An 18,603-nucleotide genomic window follows, 5' to 3' on the forward strand; every position below is an offset into this window, starting at 1 on the left:
TTCCCTCCTAATTTGAGGCACTCCAACAGTGAAGCACTTGGGAAGGGGGTGCTTGTGGGTCTGGCCAGCTCCCTTTTTTTGGGAAATTACGATGTTAATGCATAAAACAACCCTTGGGGTGGCTTCAAACCTGTGGCATTTCTGTGGCAGAACAGCCCAGGACCACGGTGCCACAAACCCGGCGGGGCTGCCCAGACTGCCACCCCTGAAACCCGAAATTTCTGTTTGACTGGGGAGGGTTTGAGGGCGGTTAAACCTCGGTCACTGAACAAACACACTCCTTGTGTAACGTGGTTTCACCAAAAGGCTCACGTTTCAGCCCCTAAAACACCTTCCTGTGGTTAAAGCAAATGTAGCTACCTTCTGCCAAAAAGGATTATTTATTATTTATCGTGTTCAAGTGGAGGGTATCGATGGCTCTTCCCTCCTGCTGTGTCACTTCTTGTCGGTTCCTCTTTAGGTCACGTAAGAGTTTCTTTTATCCCCAACGAGCTACTGATGGTGTGGGAACGCCCCTGGTTACCGTCCCCGTGTAAATATTGTGCTTTATATTCTGTATATTAGCTAATTTTAATGACAAAGACTGGACTGACGATGCTGTTGGAGCCCTGGTGGGGAAAGGCCGGAGGATGACCCAGCTCCCGTGCTCTGGAGCGGGGAAGGGGCTGGAATGCTGTGCTGGGAACCCGCAGCAGCTGGAATGGGACACCGCCAGTGGATTTCGGACCATGAGATGCTTCAAGAATCCAATCCACGTCAGGAGGAGCCCCGAACACTCCCTCAGCCAGAGCCAGAACCACCCGCTCTCCTCTGAGCTTGGCAGATTTGCTCCATTTTCCTTTTTTTAGTGCCAAAACCGACCCCACCTCCCCCGTCCGGGTCTGCTGGCGGCTCTCCGTGTGCTGCTCCGGTGTCCAGCCAGTGTCCGTCCGGTGTCCATCCCGCTCCATCCCTCCGTCCTGCCCGGGCCGGGGCTCAGCCCGCGGTGCCGGACCCCAGGGGCTCCTCTGTGGGAACAGGGGGCGGGAGCTGTCCATGAAACGCGTCCCAGTCGGTCTCTGGTGACGAGGAAAACCACAAAAAACTATAAAATAAAAACCGAACTCCTGGTTGAACGGCTCTGCGTGTTAATTCTTGGGGTGGAAAACGCCTCTAAAGCAAAAGGATTTGGGGCTGAGGAGGGAGGGACCGTCCTCATTTCCTAAAATCCAGGTGATTTGGGGTCCTAAAATAGCCCAAACTCCCCTCAAAATTAGGGTCTTTCAGCTGCTGCTCTTCAAACATGACTCTCCTTGGAAATTAAAATACTCGCTACACACCTCAGCCTTCTCCTGGCCCCGCGCCCCAGCCAGGCCTCCCTTTTGGGTTAACCCCCCCCCTTTTTTGGTAATTCTCAGTTCCCAAAGGGGCTCTCCGTTGCTTTTCTCTTTCTCTCTACTCACATCCGCTCCCACGACCGGGACCATGCGGGCTCCGCGCCCAGCCCCAGCCGCTCCCTCGCCTCGGGGGGGGGTTTTTGCTGTTGTTTTTCCCGAATTTCCCTTTTTTAAATCACTTTTGGCTCCTTCCCGCGCCCCGCCCCCTCCCACGTGCCGCGCGCGCCGCCGCCCTCCGCTCGGGGCGCAACCATCGCCGCGCGGGGGGGGGGGGACGCCCCTGTGGGGACACCCCACAGCCACCCGGCGGGCGGGGGGGACACGGCCCAGCGAGCGGCGGGCTCGGAGCCACTCCTCCGGAACGCCGCCCCCCGGGGTTCATTAATTAGTAATTAATTAAAGGTTGTGTCTCCTCCCTGTCCCCCCGCTCCCCCCCCCCCCCGCACGGTGGGTGGTGGCGGCCGCGGGCCGGGAGCGCGGCGGGGCCGGGATGTGGCGGCGGCTGCGGGCGCTGCGGGACGGCGGGTGAGTGTGGGGTTCTTCCCTTCCCTTCCCTTCCCTTCCCTTCCCTTCCCTTCCCTTCCCTTCCCTTCCCTTCCCTTCCCTTCCCTTGCCCCCTTTCCGCTCGGGGTCCCCGCGATCCGCGCTGCTGCTCCTGCCATCCCCGCTCCCACCGGGAACCGTCCCGCTGCCAACCGCAGGCACTGCCAGCCCTTGTTTCCCCACTGTTTCCCCACTGTTTCCCTACTGTTTTCCCACTGTTTTCCCCTTTTCCCGCCTTGTTCCCCTCGTTTTTCCCTTTGTTTTCCCCTTTCCCCCCGTTTTTAGCTGTTTTCCACAGCTTACCTCTTGTTTTCCCTTTTACCCTCGTTTTTACCTGTTTTCCACTGCTTCCTCCTGGTTTTCCTCCTTTACCCCCTTGCTTTCCCCGTTGTCTTCTCCTTTTCTCCTTGTTTTCTTTTTTCTCCCCCTTTTTCCCTGCCTCCACCTTTTCCCCTTGTTTTCACCCTTTTCCCTTCGTTTTCACCCTTCCCCCCTCCTTTTTCTCCCATTTCCCTCCTTTTTTCGGGCGTTATCGCTGAGGTGGACAGCGGAACGCCCACGTAGGGTTGGAAAGCTGCCAAGGTCGAGCTGTTCCCGGGGCAGGTTCAGAGGTGCCAGGCCGGCTTTTGCCCGCTGGACTTTGCCGGGAGCCAGCGGAGCGTGGGGATGTTGGAGCAGCCCGGATCGATCCGGAGCTCAGCCTGTGCCTCGTCCCTTAAAAATGCCTTTCCCAGCACTTTTTCCCGAGCGAGGAGGAGGGATGGTGGGCTGGGGGCGAGGTCCGGGCTCTGTTCCCGGTTCTGGCATCCGCATCCAGCGGAAGGGATGGAGCGGGGCTGCTTTGGCCGGGATTGAGGTGTCCCTGGGGTGCTGGGGAGCGGAGGGAAGGAGGGAACGGAGGGATTGCAGCGCCTGTCCTGCCCCAGGCGGAGATGGCAGCACCGCCCGGCCATCCAGGTGACCAACGAGCCCATCCTGGAGTTCAAGCCGGGGAGCCCCGAGCGAGCGGCGCTCCAGAAGGTACCAGTGCCGGGATTTGGGGATCTTTGGGGCTGGAGGGGCCCGGGCTGTGCTGCACGTGCTGCACGGCAGCCCCAGGCTCTCCCTGGTGTGACAGCCCCGTCCTGCCCAGCTCCTGCTCCTTCCCCTTGGGGACAGCCGTGCCTCCCGTGGGCACCCCATGCCCAGAGCCTGTTCCCGGGTTCCCTTTGCACGTGGGAAGGAGGGATGGAGGGCAGCTGGGGGGGGGTGAGAGCTGCTCCCACCGTGTTCTCCTCTCTGCCAGGCCCTCGCTGACCTGAAGGGCAAAACCGAGGACATCCCGTGCGTCATCGGGGGGGAGGAGGTGTGGACACCCACAGTGAGGTACCAGCTCTCGGTGAGTTGGGGGGTTCTTATTTAATGGGGGAGAACGGAGCAGGGGTGTCCCTGCAGGAGGGTCTCTGGGACTGGTTCCTACAGAGCCTTTTCTTCTCCTTGCAGCCCTTTAACCATGCACACAAGGTGGCCAAGTACTGCTACGCCAGCAAGGTGAGTGGCCCTCTCTGTCCCCCCTCTTCCACGCTGTTTTGGGGGGAAGCAGCAGTACTTTGCCTGGGTTTAGCAAGTGAAACGCATTTTGTGAGCAGGGAGGCTCCAGGAGCCTTTCCAAGCCCCAGGGATCCCGGAACAAATCCACACCAGGAGCTGCAGATTCGGGGTTGCGATGGCACCAGTGTTTTGTGCCTGGGGGTGGGTGACCCCTCGCTTTTCCCTGTGACTTGGTGGTGGAGAGGAACCTGGAGAGGCTCCTCCTTGCTGCCTTTCCACCTTTCCTTCCACAGGAGCTCATTAACAAAGCCATTAACGCTGCCTTGGCAGCCAGGAAGGAATGGGACCTGAAACCTGTGCAGGACCGGGCCCAGATCTTCCTGAAGGCGGCTGACATGCTGAGTGGGCCCCGGCGAGCAGAAGTGCTGGCCAAGACCATGGTCGGGCAGGTAGGGGATGCAGGGGGGAAGCTGGGCTGAGCTGGAGGGAGCTGGGGGAGCAGGGCAGCGGGTGTGGCTGGGGTGGTTTTTGGCAGTGGGAGTGGCTGTCGGTGTCCTGTGAGGGGATACAGGGGGATCCCCACTCCTTGCTGAGAAAGGAGGGAAGTGGGGCTGGGAGCTCCTGGGAGCAGGGGCCTTGCAGGAGGCCCCATCTTCGAGAACAGAGCTTGGGAGAGGCACCCCACAGACAGCACTGCACCGCTGCAGCTCTGGCTGCTGCATTCCCCCTTCCCGTCACGGCCCGGGGCCTCTCCCTGCAGGGCAAGACCGTGATCCAGGCGGAGATCGATGCCGCTGCCGAGCTCATCGACTTCTTCCGCTTCAACGCCAAGTACGCGCTGGAGCTGGAGCAGAGCCAGCCCCTCAGCGTGGACATCAGCACCAACTCCATGGTGTACCGGGGGCTGGAGGTGAGCTGAGCCCCTCTGTGCCCACACCGGCTCACCCCGCGGGGACCGGCGGCACTGTGCTCCCCGTGCTCCCTTCTCCCTGTCCCTCTGCAGGGGTTCGTGGCTGCTGTGTCCCCCTTCAACTTCACGGCCATCGGGGGGAACCTGGCGGGGGCTCCGGCGCTGATGGTGAGTCCTGGGGGTCTGGGGGGGACAGGGGGGACGGGACAGTCCAGGGAAAGGCTGGGAGAGGGACCCTGGCCCCCGGGTTCAGCTGGGCTGGGATGGGCAAGGAGTGAGCGGAGCCTCCCTCGGGCTGTTCCACGCCTGGGGCCTGTTGGTCCCCTTGGCTGAATCAGCAATTTGCCTTTAATTAAGAGAAAACATCCCGGTGTCTGGATTTCCAGGGTGATGGGGGAAGTGTTGGAAAAGCACAAACTGCCCAAACCTTCCCTTCTGGGGTTTTTGTTCTGAAGCAAAATGTCTTTTCCTTCCCAGGCTGGGTTTGGGATCTGGGGAATAAACACAGCTGGGGTTTGATTCCCTACCTGGGCTCAGGGGTGCTGTCAGGACATGAGAGTGTAACCAGTTTGTAGCTGCTCAAATTCCTCTGGGATGACGCTTTTTGGGTGCTGTGGGTTTGGCAAAGGAAGGCAAGGGCAGGTTGTGGCTCTGCCATTTAGCAGCGAACTGGGAGACAGGAGAGCCCAGCAGGTGTGAAAAAATAACCAAAAAAGTCAAAGTATTGATAAAAAGCATTTCTGTACATCCCCATTTCTGTGTCCCACCCCATGGAGCACAGGAGCTCCTGCCTTTGCAGCGTGGATTTTGGGGAGAGACTGGAATAACCTGGTGGATTTGGGCCAGGAATAATTAATTTATTGTTGCACTGGGGAAAAAAAAAAACAAACCACAAATTGTCCTCAGCTCTTTGCTAATTAGGCTCAGATTTCTTCCTGGCCCCAAAGAGGGGCCCTCCAGCAGAGCTGGAGCTGGAAGAGGCTGGACAACAGAGCTTTAAATTTGGGAAGGTCACATTTAAAGCCATATTTGAGGAGAAGCATTTGAACCCGTCACTTGTGTAGGGCACGAATGGGGGGACAAGGAAGAGGGTGAGGCCAACACGGAGCTGGGAAGATTTCTGGGGAGAGAGGTCCCTTCCTCGCACGCCAGGATCCGAGGGAGGCCCTTGGCTTTGGGAAAGCTGGAGATGAGCTCATCCCAGAGCAGATGAGCCCTGCTGGGACGGGGCAGACCCGAGCTGGCAGCTCGGAGTGAAATCTGGGGCATCCCGTGGCTCATCCAGCTCCCCCTCCTCGCGTGTGACAATGAATTCCCCCCGGGATGCTGCAGGGTGCTGGAATCCCCCGCCTTGCCCTGGGCCAGCAGCAGAAGGGAGCAGGACATCAGCGGGTGCCTTGAAAAGCTCAGCAGCAGGGGGCACCTGGAATTAAAGTTAGGAGAAAGCGGTGCTTAATAGGGGGATATTAATTAGAGCCCGGTGTTTCAGCCACCACAGCGCACTTCCCGGGGGATTAGACACTGCTCGTGCCTAAAGAGCTGGAGAAATCCGTGCAGTCAATCCTGGGAATGGGATTTCCTTGGGATTGGAGCAGTTGCTGCACTGGCCCGGAATCCAGGCTGCTGGGAATGCTGTGTCCAGCCGTGGCTGGATTGGATTGCCCAGCAGGCTGGAGGGTTTTGCAGGGTGTGGTTTGTTTCTCTCGATGTTTGGAGTGGAAGGATTAGAGGGGACCAGGAAGGAGCTGTTCCCTTCCTGTGGCGTGCGAGGAAGGGATCTCTCTCCCCAGAAATCTTGCCAGCTCCGTGTTGGCCTCACCCTCTTCCTTGTCCCCCCCATTCGTGCCCTACACAAGTGACAGGTTCAAATGCTTCTCCTCAAATATGGCTTTAAATGTGACATTCCCAAACTAAAAGCTGTGCTCAGGGAAGGAGCTGTGCCCGGGAAGGATTAGAGGGGCCCGGGAAGGAGCTGTGCCCAGGACAGAGCTGTGCCCAGGAAGGAGCTTTTCCTGCACAGCAAGTCCCTGGAAAGCAGGAGACAGAATCCAGAAGTCCCTGTCCAGCCCCCCCAGGGCTGTGAGCCCGTGCAGGGGAGGCCAAGGGACACGGGGCGGTCACTGGGAGCCGGAGGGAGGCCGTGGCACGGGGCCAAGGGGGTGGGGTGTCACCAGCGTGCTTTTCCAGCCCCTCGTGCTGTTTGTGCCCGGCTGATCGGGGCAGGAGGTTTGGTTTCACTGCCCTGCCTGGCACAAACACCTGCTGGGCCCTGCCCAAAGCTGCTGGCGGCACTGGTGACATCGGGAGCACGTTCCTTGGCTGTGTCCTGAGACAGACACCAGGGCCGTGTTTCCAGCTCCTCTTAGGGAAGGCAGAGCTCATCCTGGGGAAGGGAGGGTGCAGAAGGCTGGCACAGTGACCTGGTGAGAGAAAAGGGGGGGGGGGTTTGTGCCTTCAGCTGAGCAGGGCAGTCCCAGCCCTTCCCAAACCAGTGCTGGGGGAAGGTGGCTGCGAGTCACCGCTCTGGGACGGTTTTCCAGGGAATTCAGCTATCCCTCATGGAGCTGCTCTCCTCTCCTCTCCCCAGGGGAACGTGGTGCTGTGGAAGCCCAGTGACACGGCCCTGCTGTCCAGCTACGCCATCTACAAGATCCTGCTGGAGGCCGGGCTGCCCCCCAACGTGGTGCAGTTCGTGCCCTCGGATGGCCCCGAGTTCGGGGACACCGTCACCAGCTCCGAGCACTTCTGCGGCCTCAACTTCACCGGCAGCGTGCCGTAGGTTGGGGACAGGGCTTGCCGGGCAGGGAAGGGGCTGGGGGCTCCCCTGCTGCCCCCTGGAATGCCAGACCAGCATTGGGAAGGGCTGCTAGAGCCGGCAGGACGTGGTTGCGCAGTTATATGAAAATAGGGGTTAAAGCTGGTGACAAAAAGTGTCTGAGCAGGGTTTTCGTGCTGTGGGGGGAGTGCTTTTAGCTCTGGGGCTAAACTCGGGGCACAGGGACAGCCAGAGTGGCAGTGACACTTCAGGGGTGCTCTGAGGGTGCTGCTCCGGGTAGATTTGTACCCCAGGTGGATTTGTACCCCAGGTGGGTTTGAGCTCGGGCTGTGTGGCGGATCCGCACGGGCTGTCAAAGCCTGGGACCCCTCTCCAGGGCCAGGCCACGCTCGGGTGAGCATGGGCTGGGAAGGTGGGGAGCTCATAACTTGGTGTTTGTGGCTGAGCCTCCCGCTGCGAGGCCATTACCATTTTTATTGTTTTCCAGCCGAGGGGTTTGTCACAGTGAGGCCTGAAAGGAAGGGGGGAAAGGGGAGGAACAGAAACTTCTGGATGCTCACTCCATGCTCTTCCCTGGGACTGCAGCAGTTTATTTTTAAAACCGTGGGGTTGCTGTGTGGAGCCTTTGCTTTGATACCTATGCTCCCATTCCCACTTCCCTGTGCAGGGCATCCCTTTTTTGGGGGGTTTCCCATCAGGGCACATCCTTTCCCTGTGTGCAGAGACAGGAGTGCCCTGACCAGCTCCTCGCTCCTCTTCCAGGACTTTCAAGCGGCTCTGGAAGCAGGTCTCGGAAAACCTGGATCGCTACCGCAATTTCCCGCGCCTGGCTGGAGGTACCGGTGTCTCCTCCCACCTTTTTGGGGTGATGCAGGGCTGAGGGCGCAGCTTCTCCTCTGCTCGGGCAGGAGAGGGTCAGGATTGCTGTCCCTGCGGGCAGAGGAAATCACTGGATATTCAGAGTTGTGGGAGTGGCGCGGGATGGGATTTTGGGGTGGGGAGGTGGCACTTGGGTGGGAGTTGATGGTTGGAGTCCCAAGGTTTGGAGTCCCAAAGTTTGGGAATTCAGGTTGGTCCCTTTCCATGAGTTTTATCAGCCTGCTCTTCCATGGGTTTTATCAGCCTGCTCTTCCATGAGTTTTATCCACCTGCTCTTCATGAGTTTTTTCAGCCTGTTTTTCATGAGTTTTATCCACCTGCTCGTTCGTGGTTTTTTTTCAGCCTGTTTTTCCATGAGTTTTTTCAGCCTGTTCTCCCATGAGTTCTATCCGCATGCTCCAGGGCTGTGCCCCCGGGCTCATGCCTCTCCCCACTCATTCCCCTCAGAACCCCACCCAGGCAGGGCGAGCCCGAGGCCGCTTTCCGGAGCTGCCACACCCTGACAGCTCCTCCCCTGTCCCTTTTCCCTCCCATCCACGCCCAGAGTGCGGAGGGAAGAACTTCCACGTGGTGCACAGCTCGGCCGACGTGGGCAGCGCCGTGAACGCGACCCTGCGCTCGGCCTTCGAGTTCGGCGGCCAGAAATGCTCCGCCTGCTCCCGGCTCTACGCCCCGGCCTCGCTGTGGCCCCACATCAAAGAGAAGCTGCTGGAGGAGCACGGGAAGATCAAAGTGGGAGATGTGAGCGGAGCTGCCGGGCTGCTGAAGGGCTTTGCGGCTCAGCGGGAGGCTGATGGGATTAGGGGCTGCGGTAACTGGCTGCTAATTCCCATTGAACCGAGCTTTTCATCCCCGGCTGCTCCCCCCCACCGCCCCTCCGAGCCTTCCTCCCCAGCTTCTGGCCGTGATTAGAAATTAACTTGTAGCCACAGTCTGCAGGGAGGGCTGGGCTAGCTCTTCCATGAGAAGGGGAGCTCCTCGGACACGGGAAAGAATTTTTGGGGGAATTGCAGCTCCCCCTGGATCCTGAGGGAGCTCTGAGGCTCAGGGTGTGCTCACGTCCCCTCCTTTCTGCCTCCCCGCAGCCTGCCCAGGACTTTGGGACATTCTTCTCGGCGGTGATCGATGACAAGGTGAGCTCAGAACAGCACCAGGCTCCCCCAGGGTGGGGTTTGCTGCTGACAGCGAAGGGGGGACATCAGGGATCAGCTAAAAGCTATCAGCTGAGCACTGCATGCCCTCCTCTTGAAAAGTGGGGAATTTCCCTCAGAAAAAACTGTGGAAAAAAATCACTTTTTGCATGGCATGCTCTTGAGAAGTGGCGGTTTTCCCTCAGAAATGACCCTGGACATGAGGTTTTTTGCATGGCCTACTCTTGAAGTTTTTCCCTCAGAAATTACCCTGGATATTAATTTTTTGCATGGCCTGCTCTTGAAAAGTTAGGTTTTTCCCTCAGAAATTATCCTGGACATGAGTTCTTTGCATGGCCTGCTCTTGAAAAGTGGTTTTTTTCCCTCAGAAATTTTCCCGGACATGAGTTTTCTGCATGGCCTGCTATTGAGAAGTGTGGTATTTTCTTCAGAAATGACTCTGGATATGAGTTTTTTGCATGGCCTGCTCTTGAAAAGTGAGGTTTTTCCCTCAGAAATGAACCTGGACACGAGTTCTTTGCATGGCTTGCTCTTGAAAAGTGAGGTTTTTCCCTCAGAAATTACTCTGGACATGAGTTTTCCGCATGGCCTGCTCTTGAGAAGTGAGGTTTTTCCCTCAGAAATTATCCTGGACACGAGTTCTTTGCATGGCTTGCTCTTGAAAAGTGAGGTTTTTCCCTCAGAAATTACCCTGCACATGAGTTTTTTGCATGGCCTGCTCTTGAAGAGTGGGATATTTCCCTCAGAAATTATCCTGGATATGAAGTTTTTGTGTTCCTTGCTCTTGAAAAGTGAGGTTTTTCCCTCAGAAATGACCCTGGACATGAGTTTTTTGCATGGCCTGCTCTTGAGAAGTGGGGTATTCCCCTCAGAAAAAACTCTGGAAATCACATTTTTGCATGGCCTGCTCTTGAAAAGTGAGGTTTTTCTCTCAGAAATTTTCTCCGACATGAGTTTTCTGCATGGCCTGCTCTTGAGAAGTGGGGTATTTTCTTCAGAAATTACTCTGGACATGAGTTTTTTGCATGGCCTGCTCTTAAAAAGTGAGGTTTTTCCCTCAGAAATTATCCTGGACACGAGTTCTTCGCATGGCCTCCTCTTGAGAAGTGAGGTTTTTTCCCTCAGAAATTACCCTGGACATGAGTTTTTTGCATGGCCTGCTTTTGAAAAGTGAAGTTTTTCCCTCAGAAATTACCCTGGACATGAGTTTTTTGCATGGCTTGCTCCTGAAAAGTGAGGTTTTCCCCATAGAAATTACCCTGGAAATGAGGTTTTTTGCATGGCCTGCTCTTGAAAAGTGGGGCATTTCCCTCAGAAACTTTCTCGGACATGAGTTCTTTGCATGGCCTGCTCTTGAGAAGTGGGGTATTTCCCTCAGAGATTATCCTGGATATGAGGTTTTTGCATTCCCTGCTCTTGAAAAGTGAGGTTTTTCCCTCAGAAATGAACCTGGATGTTAATTTTTTGCATGGCCTGCTCTTGAGAAGTGGGTTTTTTCCCTCAGAAATGACCCTGGACAGGAGGTTTTTTTGTGTGCATTCCCAGCTCCCAATCCCCCTCCTGAGCCGGGACAGCACCAAGAGCGCCGTGCCCCTGAGAGGAATTACCCAAACCCCCTTTCAGCCCCCCCAACCCCCTTTCAGCCCCCCAAAATCGCTCTTTTCCTGTCTCCCCCTTTTCCCCAAGTCCTTCGCACGGATCAAGAAGTGGCTGGAGCACGCCCGGAGCTCGCCCAACCTGACCATCCTGGCGGGCGGCGGCTGCGACGACAGCGTGGGGTACTTCGTGGAGCCCTGCATCGTGGAGAGCAAGGACCCCCAGGACCCCATCATGAAAGAGGTGGGAGCAGCTGTGGAGGAGGGATCCCCATCCCAAAATCCCTGCGGGGCACAGGGGGAGCTGCTGCATCCTGCAGGGATGGATCTGTTCATGATGGAGCTGATTGGGGCAGGGCGAGCACCCACTGCTCCTTCCTGGGGCTGATCCCAGGGTTTGGGCTGAACGGGAGAGTTTTGGGCTGGTCTGGGAGATGTTGGGGCTAATCCTCATGGGGTGTGTAGTTATTTGGGTTGCACAGGAGATTTTGGGGCCAGTCCTCACAGGGTCTGTTGATTTTTGGGCGATCCTCATGGGGTTTGTTATTTTCTGGGGGCAATCCTCATGGTTTGTGGCGTTCTTTGGGCTGCACAGGAGATTTTTGGGCTCATCCTCATGGGTTTTGTTATTTTTTGGGGCCAATCCTCATGATTTTTGGGTTTTTTTGGGCCAATCCTGATGGGGTGTGTGGTTTTTTTGGGCCAATCCTCATGGTCTGTGGGTTTTTTTGGGCCAGTCCTGATGGGGTGTGTGGTATTTTTGGGCTGATCCTCACGGTTTGTGTCATTCTTTGTACTCCCAGGAGATTTTGGGGCTGATGCTCATGGGGTGTGTAGCTGTTTGGGCTGCACAGGAGATTTTTGGCCTGATCCTCATTGTTCTTTGGGCTCACAGAAGATTTTTGGGGCCGATCCTGATGGTGTGTGATGTTATTTGGGTTGCACAGGACATTTTTGGGCCTATCCTTGTGGGTTTTGTTATTTTTTGGGGCCAATCCTCATGGTTTGTGGTGTTCTTTGGGCTGCACAGGAGATTTTTGGGCCAATCCTCATGGTCTGTGGTTAGTTTTGGGCCAATCCTGATGGGGTGTGTGGTTGTTTTGGGCCAATCCTCATGGTTTGTGGGTTTTTTTGGGCCAATCCTGATGGGGTGTGTGGTTTTTTTGGGCCAATCCTGATGGTTTGTGTCATTCTTTGTACTCCCAGGAGATTTTGGGGCCAATCCTCACCACGTGTGTAGTTATTTGGGTTACACAGGAGATTTTTGGCCTGGTCCTCAGTGGATTTTTGGGCCAATCCTCATGATTTGTGTCGTTTTTCAGGCCCATCCTCACAGTTTGTGTTGTTTTTTGGGCTGCACAGGAGATTTTGGGGCTGATCCTGACAGTGTGTGTTGTTTTTCAGGCCAGTTCTCACAGTGTGTGATGTTATTTGGGTTGCACAGGAGATTTTTGGGCTGATCTGGGAGATTTTGGGGCTGATGCTCATGGGGTGTGTAGCTATTTGGGCTGCACAGGAGATTTTTGGCCTGATCCTCATTGTTCTTTGGGCTCACAGAAGATTTTTGGGACCGATCCTGACGGTGTGTGATGTTATTTGGGTTGCACAGGACATTTTTGGGGCCATCCTCGTGGGTTTTGTTATTTTTTGGGGCCAATCCTCATGGTTTGTGGTATTCTTTGGGCTGCACTGGAGATTTTTGGGCCAATCCTCATGGTTTGTGGGTTTTTTTGGGCCAATCCTGATGGGGTGTGTGGTTTTTTTGGGCCAATCCTCATGGTTTGTGGGTTTTTTTGGGCCAATCGTCATGGTTTGTGGGTTTTTTTGGGCCAATCCTGATGGGGTTTGTGGTTTTTTTGGGCTGATCCTGGTGGTTTGTGTCATTCTTTGGGCTCCCAGGAGATTTTGGGCCTGATCCTCATGGATTTTGGGTTTTTTTGGGGCTGATCCTGATGGTCTGTGTCATTCTTTGGCTCCCAGGAGATTTTTGGGCCGATCCTGACGGTTTTTGTGTATCCCGAGAATCGCTACAGGGAGGTGCTGGAGCTCATCGACACCACCACCCCCTACGGCCTCACGGGGGCGGTCTTTGCCCAGGAGAAGTGAGTCCCAAAATTCCCCAAATTCCCCTGAAAAGCAACCGGGGATGCTTTCCCTGTCTGAAGTGAGCCCCGGATCTTCCTCCTCTCCAGAGGAGGAAAGAGCATTTCCCACAAAGCTCGTGCTGCTTTTAGTGCTCCTCCTGCAAGGAGGGAAGGGGACGGTTTGAAAGTGGTTTCTTAGCCCAAAAAAAAGCTTTTTTTCAGGAAGGAATTATCCCAAAGGAATGTTTGGAGCCATGTGAGGGGTGAACCCACGGCCCAGGGGGAGGGCAAAGAGCAGTGTAACCTCAGAGAGAATCACCCAAAAGTTATCACAGAATCCTGGGATGGTTTGGGGTGGAAGGGACCTTAAAGTTGATCCAGTGCTGTGGGTAGGGACACCTTCCACTGTCCCAGGCTGCTCCAAGCCCCATCCAGCCTGGCCTGGGACACTTCCAGGGATCCAGGGGCAGCCACAGCTTCCCTGGACAATGAGAGATAACGACCTTCATTTTATCTCCACAAAACTTAAATAGAGAAAGAAACTGATAAAAACCCCAAGGCTGGGATAATGAAGGAGCTGTGTGTGTGTGAAACCCCCGAGGTTTTGGGAATTGTGCACGAGGAAACACAAACTCATCTCGAAGACACCCAAACTCCTTTTTGCCCAGTTTTAGTGGCTCTGAGGGAGCCGCAGATCCTGGGGGGTGCTCAGGGCTGTGCCTGTCCTTGCCCAGGAAAGTCATCGAGGAGTCGCGGAGGCTGCTGCGCAACGCCGCCGGCAACTTCTACATCAACGACAAATCCACGGGCGCCGTGGTGGCCCAGCAGCCCTTCGGGGGCTCCCGCATCTCAGGTGCCACCAGCGCTCCCGGCCGGGCCCTTCCCAGCTCGGCTCTGTGTCCCTCTGCGTCCCTCCCATTCTCCTTGTCCTTCCATGTCCCTCCAATCTCTCCATGTCCCTCTGTGTCCCCTTCTGTCCTCCGTGTCCTTCCCTGTCCCTCCATGTCCCTCCCATTCTCCATATCCCTTGTCCTCTGTGTCCCTCCCACCCTCCATGTCATTCCCATCCCTCTGTGTCTCTCCCGTCCTCCTTGTCCTTCCATGTCCCTCCTGTGCTCAGTGTCCCTCCCATCCCTCTATGTCCCTCCTGTCTTTCCACGTCCCTCCTTGTCCCCATCCCTGCATGTCCCTCCCATCCCTCCCATCCCTTGTGTCCCGTGTCCTTCCCATCCTCTGTGTCCCTCCCATCTCTTTGCATCCCTCCTGTGCTCTGTGTCCCTCCATGTCCCCATCCTCCGTGTCCCTCCCATCCCTTGTGTCCCTCCTGTGCTCTGTGTCCCTCCATGTACCCATCCTCTGTGTCCCTCTGTGTCCCTCCATGTCCCTCTGTGTCCTTCCCATCCCTCTGTGTCCTTCCTATCCTCTGTGTCCCTCCATGTCCCCATCCTCCGTGTCCCTCCTGTCTCTTGTGTCCCTCTGTGTCCCTCCTGTGCTCTGTGTCCCTCCTGTGCTCTGTGTCCCTCCATGTCTCTCTGTGTCCATCCATCCCACCGTGTCCGTCCTGTGCTCCGTGTCCCTCCTGTCCTTCCACGTCCCTCCTTGTCCCTATTCCTGCATGTCCCTCCTGTCCCTCCCATCCCTTGTGTCCCCTGTGTCCTTTCTATCCTCCGTGTCCCTCCTGTCTCATGTCCCTCCGTGTCCCTCCCATCCTTCCATGTCCCTCCCATCCTTCTGTGTCCCTTCTGTGCTCCGTGTCCCTCCATGTCCCCATCCTCCGTGTCCCTCCCATCCCTCTGTGTCCCTCCTGTGCTCTGTGTCCCTCCATGTCCTTCCCATCCCTCTATGTCCCTCCTGTCCCTAGCGTCCCTCTGTGTCCCTGCCACCTTCAGTGGTGTCACCAGCCCTTTCTGCCGTCCCCTCACAGGCACCAATGACAAACCTGGGGGTCCCCACTACATCCTGCGCTGGACGTCCCCTCAGGCCATCAAGGAGACTCACGTGCCCCTGCGGGACTGGCGCTATGCCTACATGCAGTGACATTGGGGACACCGAGCCCTGGGGTGACAGCTGCCACTCCACACAGCACTTAAACTACTGATCCCTAACCCTCCCCGCTTAGGAGTTATTTAAAAAAAAGGAAAAAAAAAAAAAAAGTGTTATTAAATTGTAAGCTTGGAAGTGCTCATGGTTTCCTCAGGCATGTGGCACTTGGGGACGCAATGGTGAATGTGGCAGTGGTTGGATATGATGATCCTAAAGGTCTTTTCCAACCTCAGTGATTCTGTGTGAGCATGTTTCGTTAGGTCAGTCATTAATTAAGGGGTGGCTGCAGAGGCACAGCTGGACCCCAGCTCCCTTTTCCTCCCGGTTTTCCCATCCCCAGCAGCCCAGAGTGGTTCCCTCCCCCCAGGGCTGAGCAGGAATCAAAGCAGGAGATGAGGGTTAGGAGGCCCCGTCCCTGTCACTGAGCAATGTCCCTTCCTGTGTCCCCACCAGCCCCAATCCCTGCCTGCGACAGGGGGAGCCGGGCTGGTTCCACACCCTGAGCTGGGTTTGCTCCCCAGCCCTGAGCCAGAGCAAAGCCTCACACCCCACCAAGTCTGGGAAGGGAGCTCGGCAGCAGGAACCTCGTGCCAGGAGAGGGCAGCTGTGGTGCTGCTCGGAAATGAGCTCTAGTGCCTTACTCCAGCCTCATTCCAGCCTCATTCCGTCCCTCAAAGCCCTCGGCCGGGGTTGCCTGCACGAGACCTCCCAGCGGGGCTCAGCTCTGGGGCAGAGCAGCAGCAGCACCCCCTTGGTCCCCTGGTTTCGTTCCTTGGGGACAAGGCTGGGCTGCCTCTGCTGTTCCCATCAGCTCTTGGCTGCTTCCCCTGCTCTGATCCCTGTGTGGGCACTGGAAGGAATGGGAGAGGCGTTGAGATGTTTCAGGAATGTTCTTGCATGAGCAGCCCGGGTGGGTGAACCGTCCCTCACCCCCCCTGCGAGGAGCAGGAGCTCCAGGACCCCTCTCCCATTCTGGGAAGCTCCTGTCCCACCTGACCCCATCCCCAGGGCTCTGCCAGCTGTCGAGTTCAGGCCTTAAACCAGGACTTAAATCAGGCCAGATCCTGGGGTCTCCCTCAGCCAGGGCTCGGTGGTGGGACCTGCAGTGCACACGGGAAAAGGGATCTGGAACACGAGGCCCTGCCTCCTCCAGGCTCAGCTCTAATTCACAAACGTGTTTGTTTCTAACCCGTAGAATTAATTACTGCTAATTAACAGGACTTGTGAGTAGATGGAACCCTGGCACGGAGTGTTGGGGTCAGTGGCGACCCCAGTCTGTGTGTGGGGCAGGGGGGAGTGGCTGGAATTCCTGTGAATCCTGGCTCAGCTAGAAAAATGTGCAATAAAATCATTTTCAAGCCTCTTTGTGTTGCTTCTGTGAATTATTTCTCCAGATTGCTGTCAGATAAAGAGCGAGAGCGAGTCGGCATTGGGGACCTTTAAATAAAACCAACCCATCTTTACATTTTCTGCTGAAACAAAGATTCAGGGAGAGAGAGGCAGGAATGACAAGGGGCCTCATTCAGAATCCCAGGATGGTTTTGGTAGGAAGGGACCTTAGAGCCCATCCAGTGCCACCCCTGCCATGGGCAGGGACACCTCCCACCGTCCAGGCCCCATCCAACCTGGCCTTGGGCACTGCCAGGGATCCAGGGGCAGCCCCAGCTGCTCTGGGCACCCTGTGCCAGGGCCTGCCCACCCTCACAGCCAGGAATTCCTTCCCAGTGTCCCACCCAACCCTGCTGTCTGGCAGTGGGAAGCCATTCCCCCTTGTCCTCATCGGTGTTACTCCAAAGCATCCCGGTGCTGCACGCTGGGAGGGCACGAGGGAGCCCCGCTCTGCCCCAAACCGACCCCAAACCCCCGGCAGGGGGAGAACCCCAAAGACCCCCAAACCCCCAGCAGGTAGGGGAATACCCCAAACCCCGGGCAGGGAGGAGAGAACCCCAAAGAACCCCAAAGCCCGGGCAGGGAGGAGAGAACCCCAAAGACCCCCAAAGCCCAGCAGGGAGGGGGATACCCCAAAGCCACAGAAGGGAGGAGAGAACCCCAAAGCCCCAGAAGGGAGGCGAGAACCATGCGCTGACCACCGGGATGGGCCCCAGGTGTGACCACAGTGCTGTCCCCTCCAGCCCAGTCACCTCCGGCCACCCAGCTTGGGATCAGCCCCTCCAAAGCTCCCCCAAACGCCATCCCCGACCCTTCCAGCCTGGCCACAGCTCATCTCAGTCTCGTTAAGGGCTCGGCCTCGCCCCTCTGGCCGGGCAGCGCCGGCTCCGAGCTCCTGGCCCAGCCCCTGCCCCCGGCTCGCTCCTTTCACGCCTCAAGGCCGGAATGTCAAGTGGATTTTTGAGCCTTAACTCTGAATTTCATGGCTTTTGTGGCTCCAAATCAGGCCCCTAATGCCATTTAAACGTTGGCTTTTTGAAGCTGATAAGCGCCTGGGAAGGCGTGGGGAGAGACGGGAGCTTCCTGCTCCAGCATCCCCGCTTGGATGCTCCTGGAATGGGAAAAGGGGCCTGGGGAGGGCTCGGGGGGGTCTGCACGATCCCAATAATGAGCGGCAACAGGTCTGGAGTGCCCTGGTAGTGCTCCGATCCCATTCCCCGGCTCTCGGCATTCCCTGGCACATCCCGGAGCAGGGTGGGAAGCTGAGCCAGGTTCCGGCTGGGAAGTGGCAGATTTTCCCTGGATAACCCCCGGCTCCATCTGCTTCCCGTTAGGGGACAATTGGCCGATCAAACCCCGCCTCGGGAGCGGCCGGGCCGATCCTGGATGGATCCCAAACCCTTCCCCCCACCCCGGGCGGGCAGGGGCGATAACGGGAACCCGCCGGAGCAGCGAGAGCTGCAGCCCTGAGTGGAAGGAAAGCGGGAACGAGGCAGGGTGGAGCTGGGCATCCCTGTGGGATGAGCTGGAAGAGGGATGGGAAGAGGCTCTGCCCGGGGAGAGAGGCGCAGGAACAGCCCCCCTGCTGTTCTGGCACTGAGCAGGGAAGCTTCTGCTTCCTGGGAGATTTAAAAACTAAAAAAACCTGTAAAAATAAACAAACAAACAAACCCAAACCAAAAAAAACATAAAAACCACAAACAAAAATCCCACCAAAAAAACCCCAAACCAAACCAAACAAACGAACAAACAAACTTTAAAAATTGCATTTAAATTTTAATTTCAAATTGCCCAGATTGCCCAAAAGGGACAAGGACCACCACAACTTCTGCCTGAATGCTGTTCGAAACAGCGTTCACCAATTCAGCTTTGCTTGTTTGTTTAAAGGAAAGGTTTAACTTTGAGGGGAATGCCTCCAATTCCCCCCACTGGGAATGGCTCCAACTCCGGACAGGCCATGGGGCTGGAAAACCCAAGGATGAAGGGATCACCTTGAGCACAGGACATAAAAACCGAACCACGGGGGGGTCTCGATGGCTCTGGGGGGGTCAGAGGAGACCCCTGAGGGGTCAATAAATGAGCTCTGAACCCCTGCCCTGGGCAGCAGGAGCAGCCAGTGGGATTATGGCACCAAATTTCCTTTATTTCCAGAGCCTCTCCGTGTTCTGGGACACGCTGGGGTCCCTGCAAGGCCGCCGGGGAGGGGACAGGGTGACATTGGGGTGGTGCTTCACCGCACACATCCCTGGAAGGGCTCGATCTCCATCTCCCTCCTGCTCTGCCAGCTCCCATTGCCACTTCATGGAGTCATGGAATGTCCTGAGCTG

The 18,603-nt window shown here is 56.7% G+C and overlaps 1 protein-coding gene across 1 annotated transcript; it reads left to right on the top strand.

Annotated features, from left to right (window-relative positions):
- The first annotated feature begins 1,748 nt into the window (after positions 1–1,748).
- On the top strand, positions 1,749–16,250 carry ALDH4A1 (aldehyde dehydrogenase 4 family member A1). Its single transcript, XM_082295802.1, has 15 exons — positions 1,749–1,901; positions 2,846–2,939; positions 3,205–3,297; positions 3,402–3,449; positions 3,743–3,898; positions 4,210–4,359; positions 4,453–4,527; positions 6,947–7,134; positions 7,898–7,971; positions 8,559–8,755; positions 9,100–9,147; positions 10,852–11,004; positions 12,741–12,862; positions 13,579–13,697; positions 14,769–16,250. Exons 1-15 carry the CDS (start codon positions 1,867–1,869, stop codon positions 14,879–14,881), a joined length of 1,665 nt encoding a protein of 554 aa, XP_082151928.1. The 5' UTR covers positions 1,749–1,866; the 3' UTR covers positions 14,882–16,250.
- The last annotated feature ends 2,353 nt before the right edge of the window (positions 16,251–18,603 follow it).

The sequence above is a fragment of the Coloeus monedula genome (assembly GCF_965178545.1).
Source record: "Coloeus monedula genome assembly, chromosome: 22".
In the NCBI taxonomy this organism is placed as follows: Eukaryota; Metazoa; Chordata; class Aves; order Passeriformes; family Corvidae; genus Coloeus; species Coloeus monedula.

Excerpts from the sequence above, each read along its gene's own strand:
- ALDH4A1 (XM_082295802.1), top strand. The coding sequence starts at position 1,867 with ATGTGGCGGCGGCTGCGGGCGCTGCGGGACGGCGG. Across the intron at positions 7,135-7,897 it reads AACTTCACCGGCAGCGTGCC|GACTTTCAAGCGGCTCTGGA; the intron begins GTAGGTTGGGGA and ends CTCCTCTTCCAG. Across the intron at positions 8,756-9,099 it reads GGAAGATCAAAGTGGGAGAT|CCTGCCCAGGACTTTGGGAC; the intron begins GTGAGCGGAGCT and ends GCCTCCCCGCAG.